We start from the raw sequence: 8,769 nt of genomic DNA, 5'->3' as shown, positions 1-8,769 counted from the left end.
GAAGATCCTAGTAAGTTACTTTTGTAATTTCTAGTACAATGATATATTTCTAAATATTTGCATTTATTTCGTAGAGAACGGTTTTAATGGCTGGAATACTGGAGATTTCGTTGATAATCTTTGGCCGAACTATCAGGATGGTTATTCATGGTTTCGCGTTTTTGGTGTATTCTTTCCCACAGTAACTGGTGTTTTATCTGGTATTAATATGAGTGGTGATTTACGGGCACCTTCAACCGATATACCAAATGGCACATTAGCAGCCTTCGGTACATCGTGAGTAGATGCACATTGACTTTTGAATAAATTTTGACTTAACTGTATTTTTTTTCCAACTTAGTACCTTCCTTTACTTGGTTTTTGTGCTTTTCCTTGGTTCCACGTGCTCTCGTGTTACACTGCTTACTGATTTCATGATATCCGTTAAAGTTTCTGCAGTGCAATTTTTACTCTTATCCGGAATTTATGTGTCAAGTATGTCATCGTGTTTAGGCGCTATGTATGGCACACCACGCGTTTTACAGAGTATAGCAAATGAAAGTGTAATTCCAGGCATCGATGCACTTGGCAAAGGCGTAAGTTTTAATATTAATTTGTAAATTACATACAATTATATACGAATTTTTATTTTATAGCGCGGTCCTAACAAAGTGCCACTGTATGCTATGGCGGTTGTGGCTGTCGTTACTGTAACTTTTATTATTGTTGGTGATATCAATTTCTTGGCACCTATTGTAACCATGCCATTTTTGCTGACCTATGCTTGTATTGACTACTCATATTTTGCATTGGCACAAACATTTGATATACAAGAGCAGCGAGAAGAACGTTTTCGTATACAAGCTTCGAGTCCTTCATATGAGACTCGTCGTTATGGTTCTGTACAGGAAGGAAATGATTTGGATATTCTCTTCCCCGATCGAGTACGTCATAAGAATTTACAAAGCCCACAAAACTCACCACTACATGTGCCTTCAACAAATGGAGCTTCTAGCAATGAGACTGAACGAAATCATATCCAGCAAAATCACAATACTAATGATCCAAATGCTGTCATAATACGAGACGGTTTCAATAGCACTAATCAAGATGCTGCGCCCGAAGGTGCAAGTCCACATGAAAATGAAGATGAAGAACCCATTGCACCAATACGTCCACCGATTCATTCAAAAACCAAAAATTGGTACTCTGGTTATTGCAATCGCTGGGCATCACTTTTAGGCGTAAGTCTAATATTAGTTAAATTTTTATTGTTGTAGAAAAAGAATAGTTAGTTCATTTTTTCTGAAGATGTTATTATGTTGTTGTTATGATGTTGTTATATTTATTTTCAGGCTTTCACAAAATTATTAGTGATGCTCTTAGTGAATTGGTACTACGCGTTAACCTGCTTCTTAGTTGTCTTTATTATATGGTTTTACGTAGGCACAGCCAATCCAGCGGTGAAACCTGGTCTAACGGCAGAGTTTAACTTTTTTGCTTGGCTTAAAAGTGTTATATTCAGATGCTTCGGGTAATTGAAAAAAATTAACATCTATTAATTATTATAACTATTTTTTTCTTGTTATGTTTTAGTAAACGTATGCATGAATATGAACAAATTGTGGTAACGCCGTCTTGTCCTGGTGTTGATTTCTCACCGACACAATTAAATGATGAAAATGAAGACTTTTCACAGCGAAGGCGATATCATCAGTCTTCAGTAGTAGAAGGTCATTTAGTGGATACTATATAATTTATTTTTTTGTAAGGAATTAATATGTAATTAAAAAAAGCTCAATAACCGTTTGCAGCAATTGGACCAACCAATCAACCAAATGTATTAACAAAGCAATAATACTCTATACCACATCTGCTTTTGCTTTTTTAATTCAAATCTCTGCCTCTATAATCGCTACAATATATATTTTTAAAGTTTTTGAACACGATGTATAAACCCCAGCGCAAAAATATTAAACAATTTTTACTAGACTTGTTGTGCATTTATATATTATATTTTATATTATTTGTTATTGTAAATTTTAGCTTTTTTAATTACGTTGTCAATTTTCAAACTTTATTCATTTAACTAAAATACTTAAAGTATGTTTCCTTAAGTTGCGATACGTGCTTAAATTGATTAAGGAAGCATATGTGATAATGAGATAATAAGTAAAGGGAAAAACATTACTTAAACGTTGAGTAAAATATTGGAGAAATTTATAACACAAAATCAAAAAAATTTAATTTAAAAATTAAATTAAAAAATATAAATTAATGTTTCTGAAATTACTAATATTAAGTAATATAAATATTTTCAAAATTGTTTAATATTACTCTTCTGTTATATTAAATTGTAATTTTTTGTACACCTATTTATATAAATTTCTATATATACATAAATATATATATATATATATAAACAAATACAATATATCGTAAAAAATACAATATATCGTAAATTATACTAAGTACTACATACAGATTTGCTAAGTGCTATGAAAGAATTATCGTTGTAAGTTTTATAGCCCAATGTGTATTTATTAAAATGAATGTATAACTGAAATTTTTGAATTGTGTAAATTAAATAAAAAACTAATAAACTAATTGTAGGTAAATGTAAATGAGTATCTAATGTATGAAAATAAAGTATAACTATTTATTCATTACGAAGTTCATTATTATTATTCGTTGTTAATTAGTTGTCAGAATTTTTCACTCGTTATGATCGAAATAAATTTATTGAAATTACCTATACCCTTTTCGGGATTGCACCCATCAAATATTTTAAGTGCACAAAAGAAGGCATTCAAAAAATAAAATTGATTTCTTAATATGTTTAACAACAAACTGATTTCATGATTTATTGGTCTTTAAGTTTTAGTATTTATGTCATAAGACATAAAGAAAATATATTGTTTTTATTGTAGTTATAAAATTTATTTATATACATGAAACATAAAAGTGATGCAATATGAATTTTAATATAAATCTGCGAAATTCGATTCATAAATTCCTTTATGAACTTCTAGATTTCAATATCCGGTTTTGCACCGGTTTGGTTCATATCCTTTTTAGTAACTGTTTGTTTCTTAAGCAGAATGATAAGATCTAATCTATGAGGTTGAGAACCTTTCACGTTCATTGATCAAAGAACAGCTTACCTAGGGTAGCTATTCTCTATCTCATGAGAACAGGCTATGAACACAGAATATGTGAAATAGTTTCGTATTCGTCTGTTTGTAGGTATGACAGTATAAGTGTTCCCTATTCTAATCGCCTGTTCTCCAATAAGCCAAAAACGAGTAATTATTGCCAACAGTTTAGATAGCTGTAGTGTTCTTGTAACCCGCTGGGATCTTAAAGCAGATGACAGGAAAGGATTTACATAATGAATACATGGGTTATGATATGGATCCGGGTCCAGACGGAGAAACCTACCCACTTGAATGGGGTGCATTTAACGATAGGGTGATCCCTTGCATTTCTGTTTATTGACTATAATATTTGTTTCATATTGTACCCCGTCCATAATGCCCTACTAGTCTTACAAAATTTTTCCATCCATAAATCGTTTCTATGAGGCATTTGTTTTAAACGCACTTTTAACCACATTAAGTCGTGTGAGCAACAGCTCTGTGTTTCATTCATAGCAGATCTATTTTTCGTCAGCTTATCAGCTATTTCTTTGTTCTATATTTTTCGATTATCTGGAACCCAGATCAGAGTAACATGCAATTCGTTTCAGATGGTTAAACTTTCTTTGTTTTGTCTTACAAGATACATCCTACTGACCTTCCTAATTGTAAGCACTTTTGTTCAGAAAACATAAGACGTCTTGGGAAGTCACATAGAATTTTTAAGGAATACGATACTGGAGTTATTATTCTCAATTAGACTATGATCAAACTTACATTTCATAATTATATACGTATCTATAATCGCAAAGAGTATCGGGATGACATTTAAAATATTGGACCCCTTATATAGTGTAAGAAACGGAAAAATTCGTATGGAAATGGAGTCAACTTTCAATATTCAGCAAGAACTAAGAGTTAAATAAAAGTCAATCCATAGAAACTTATTTAATTTATCATTTGTATTCATTTTATTTGCATCATATTTTTTAAGAACTTGCAGTACTTATTTTTAAGTACAAGCATTCACTTATTCGAAACCCAGTAGTCCATTAGTTTTATATAGTGTAAGGAAACTGTTAGGCATGTCATAATAGGGAAGGAAATACAACAGTGTATAAATCATGAAGTTTATATATCAAGGTTGTCCAGACTAGATCCGATCGCGGGCCAATACCAATTACTGTATAGATTGGAGGGCCGCAAAAACAAATACATACGTTCATAGTTGTAATAAAAACAAAAATAAAAACAAATTTATCAATTTAAATTCATTTACTTGGTATACCATAAAAATAAAGTTCTAAGCCAGGTAATTACAGTCCAAACAAATTATATACGAACTATATACTAATTAAGAAATTCGAAAATTTCCGAAAAGACCACTGATGATGAGTACTTAGCAATGCTCGAAACATGGTGAGCCAAATTTTAATAAATTAAATAAAATTTTTGTCCTTGTCTTTTTTTTGCTATTCGAATTCGTCTAAAATAATAAAATTTACCAGTACATCAAAAGAAAATTCGTGTTATTGAAGTAGATTAAAAACATGTCGCATGTGCTTTGGACAGCCCTGTTATATATTAACAGAATTTCGTTTTACTTATTTGGACTTAACGAGCATTTACTGTATTTTCGCTGTACAGAATTAGGTACTTTTCAAAGGCAATACAATTTTTCTATGAATTATAACAGGGACAGCTCTGTTATATATTAACAGGTTTTCATTTTACTTATTTGCACTTAACGAGCATTTACTGTACTTTCACTGTACAGAATTAGGTACTTTTCAAAGGCAATACAATTTTTCTATGAAATATAATTATTTTTTTTTTAATTTTATAGGAAAATTTATTTCTTATTAAACATCTTACAAGACAAAAAATATGAAATTACGTTTTAAAATAAATTCACATTATTTACCATTTATTTATTTGAATTGTCGGTAAATATTAGCTTCAATTTCCAACACTTTGAGAGTGACTGTGTTTTGTGGTGCATGCGCAATTTTGAGATTTCCCTTGACTGGAGCATATTTAGGGCGGAAACTCTTTCATGATATACAAAATATTTTAGCATTAAAACGTATCGAACGGTTTTCTAAAGCGGTCACAGACAAGAAATAACGCATTGCACAGAAAATTTTATACAGTAAATATATTTTAAGTAAAAATCCAACATTAAAAATGTATTAGTTATAATGTTGTTATACGAATGAATGCATTAAAATTAAAGAAAAGTGATTTTTATGCACGGTTTGTGTAATTGAAATGATAGAAAAATGCTTATTGCAAATGAAAACCAAGTAGTGAAAAATTTCAATGCATATATATATAAAAATGTATATATATAAATGTGCAGTTAAAGCCTAAAGATGTTAAAGTTTATTAAAGAAAAATTTAAATATTTGCGTTTACTTTTAATTACAATGATATAAAACTTCAATTTTAATAACAATGCTATTTAATGAGAAAAAATATTTTTTTCACATAAATTATGAATTATGAATTTTTAATGAACCTGTGCTAGGATAATAAAGAAAGAAGGATGTAAATTTTTGCTTAAATCTAACTGTTGTGTTTCGCAGATAAAAATAGTTAGAATTATTTATAATTTTATGTGTTAAATTATATAAGTTATTAATTTTTTAATTTTAATAAATTTATTAAGTAAATTAGATTATATATGAATTAATTTTCATTAAATTTTAAATGTGAAAAGAATTTTTATTTTTTATGCTTGCAAATTTAAGTTAAAAAATGTTTAATGTCACTGTTTCTGCTACAGTTTGGGAAACGTTGTGACTTCTCTGCTGAGAGCTACTTTGTGCACGCATTGAGAAATGAAAAACGAAAACTGAGCACATAACTTCACGCGAAAAACATGCAAAAAAATGTTTATCAACTTCCTTGCCGGTGTCATAATTGAGCAAAAACATTATGCCAAACATAAACAAACAAAAAGTTTTGGTGGTGTTGGAAAAGCATGCGCATGCCAAACAAAACAGGTGTTCTTCACCTACACATGCAAAGCAGCAATTTCAGCAATATTTACATTTCAGAGAAAATCATAATAATATTGCGATAGAAATTCCTGTAGGAATAATGCTTGCATATATAATAAATAATGTATAATGTGTAATATTAATGAAAAATGTCTTAAGAACAAAAGACTTCATTGTAAGGACATAAGAAATTTAAATAAATAAAAAAAAACTTTTATACCAAAAGCAGTAATTGCATGCATATATAAGTTAATGTGTTAATGTGTGTGCCTACCTACATTCGGCATGTGCACATACTTACATACAACTACCGGAAATTGTCTAGTGTATTTGTTGTTGTTTTTTATGGGATGGGTCACCTAAAACACGTGCCGCAGGCTACTTTGTGTACATAAATTGGCAGAGAGCTTAAAGTCCTAAAAAAACAGTTTTCTTTTTAATAACAAAAATTTTGCATTCTGTGTGTTCGTGTGTGTCCTCTTGAAACCTCAAGTAGCTTAGCAGTGAAATTATTCTTCAACTTAAGATTTACTTAAACGCACCGCAAATACACTTGAACAAATTTTTTGCTAAGCTTTTGTTGGTTTTATTCCTCTTTCTCTACCTCCTCCTCCTTCCATTATATTTCATTTCGTTTGATTTGTTTGCAGTATTTAAAGTTTTTGCCAAAATGTTAATACGTTGGAAAAGTAAAGATAAAAGTTCATCGAATCAGAGCAGCAGCAGCAGCAGCAGCTCCTCGAAAAAGAAACGCAAAGGACGTGAAGGAGGTACGTAATTGTGATACATACTAAGCATGTGAATATGAATACTTCATAATTTTTGGTTTATTTGTGCTACTATTCGGTATCAGAAGAAGACTGGCAGAATGAAAGTAAACCCGGCAGAGCACCAACAAATGAACAGAGTAAGTTTCTACAAAAAAAACAAAAAAAAGACAAAAAGTTTCAAGTTTGTTAAAAAAAAAAAAAAATTCCCATACTCTTAATTATTTGTAGTGAAAATTGCAACTAATAACTCTCTATTGCTTTCTTCTCAGTCAATCATTCTCTAATAATAATTTTAAATGTCAACCTTTTCTACAATATTATATATCATATGAAAATGGTCATGTAGATAGCGGGAACTACTAAAAAACACGGATTGTTCTTTAAAGACTTGAAAGTATAAAAATCCTGATACATTGTGGCATATCAAGTTCCAGCTAGATGATAACCCCTTATTATACAGAATAAACAAGTGTAGTTCTTCCACTTGCTATGTGAAAATCTAGAATTCTTCCAAAGAAGGAGGTAGTCAACGTGTTTAAAAACTTCCCCACTTTTAAAAATATAAAATTTAAAAATATAGAAATTTGAAAATTGAAAAATATTAAAATTAAGAAATAAAATTAACTTCTGCACTTTTCAAAATATATAATTTTAGAAATATAGAAATTAAGAAATTTAACAACTTCCCCATTTTTCAAATGATAAAATTTCAGAAATATATATATTTAAAAATTAAATAAATAGAAATTAAGAAATATAAATACCCATTTTTAAAAATATATAATTTTAGATATATATAAATTTAAAGATTAAATATAAAGAAATTAAAAAATAAAAAATCCATTTTTAAAAATATAGAATTTTAGATATATATAAATTTAAAAATTAAATATATAGAAATCGAGAAATATAAATAACTTCCTTAAATGTAGAGTTTTAGAAATATAAAAATTTAAAAATTAAATATATAGAAATTAAGAAACATAAATAATTTCCCCACTTTTAAAAATATAGAGAAACATAAATAATTTCTCAATTTTTAAACATATAGAATTTTAGAAATATATATATTTTAAAATAAAATATGTAGAAATTAAGAAATATAAATACCCACTTTTAAAAATATAGAGTTTTTGAAATATATAAATTTAAAAATTAAATATATAAAAATTAAGGAATATCCCTACTTTTAAAAATATAGAATTTTAGAAATATATAAATTTAGAAATATAGAATTTTAGCAGTAATGAAATTTCGAAATTCAAATATAAGAATATAAGAAATATCCAAATTTAGAGACATGAATAATTTCCTCACATTCAAAAATATAGAATTGTAGATATATAAGAACATAGAAATTTAGAAATATTAAAAACTTTCCCACTTTCAGAAATATAAAATTTTAAAAATATAGAAGTTTACAAATATTTATAATTTTAATAAAAAATAATTTAAATAATTCACTTTTTTTTTGTGGAGAGGAAGTTTAAAAATTTCTAACGCGTCGTCACTATATCGTTACAATAGTGGTATAGTGAAATAATTTAGGATAGATTTCCTATGTTGGTTTTTTATTAAAAAATTTTGTTTTTCTTCGTTAGCCTACTTCCAGGCCTCGCTTAGGTCAGCATTATCTTTGTTGACATAATTCACTTTTAGAAATATAAAATTTTAGAAATATAGAAATAATTTCCACACATCCACACATTCATTCACACACTTTAAGAATATAGACCTCACTAGCCACCTTCAAGTATTAATGGAAATGAATAATGTACGATTTGTACTATCATCAATTCGAATTTGTGAAAAGTGGAGACCTATTTTCGAACAAGAATTCAATTTGAAAACAAAATGATAGTTTTAGTGTTATATATT

The 8,769-nt window shown here is 28.3% G+C and overlaps 1 protein-coding gene and 1 long non-coding RNA gene across 2 annotated transcripts in view; both read left to right on the top strand.

Annotated features, from left to right (window-relative positions):
* LOC119666467 (solute carrier family 12 member 8-like) overlaps window positions 1-2,229 on the top strand; it is a 2,582-nt gene extending 353 nt beyond the window's left edge. The window contains exons 2-6 of the mRNA XM_038075744.1: window positions 75-276; window positions 341-575; window positions 636-1,223; window positions 1,335-1,513; window positions 1,576-2,229. Coding sequence (XP_037931672.1) covers window positions 75-276; window positions 341-575; window positions 636-1,223; window positions 1,335-1,513; window positions 1,576-1,735 — 1,364 coding nt within the window. The 3' untranslated portion in view covers window positions 1,736-2,229. The remainder of the gene's footprint in view (window positions 1-74; window positions 277-340; window positions 576-635; window positions 1,224-1,334; window positions 1,514-1,575) is intronic.
* A 2,983-nt stretch (window positions 2,230-5,212) lies between these two features.
* Window positions 5,213-7,032, top strand: LOC119662700. The gene is made up of 3 exons (XR_005250874.1): window positions 5,213-5,268; window positions 6,772-6,891; window positions 6,975-7,032. It is a non-coding gene; the product is annotated as an uncharacterized LOC119662700 (long non-coding RNA).
* The last annotated feature ends 1,737 nt before the right edge of the window (window positions 7,033-8,769 follow it).

Source organism: Teleopsis dalmanni, chromosome 1 (assembly GCF_002237135.1).
Source record: "Teleopsis dalmanni isolate 2A chromosome 1, ASM223713v2, whole genome shotgun sequence".
NCBI classification, from domain to species: Eukaryota; Metazoa; Arthropoda; class Insecta; order Diptera; family Diopsidae; genus Teleopsis; species Teleopsis dalmanni.
The sequence above is the reverse complement of the archived record's forward strand: the minus strand, read 5'-3'. Positions and strand labels throughout refer to the sequence as shown.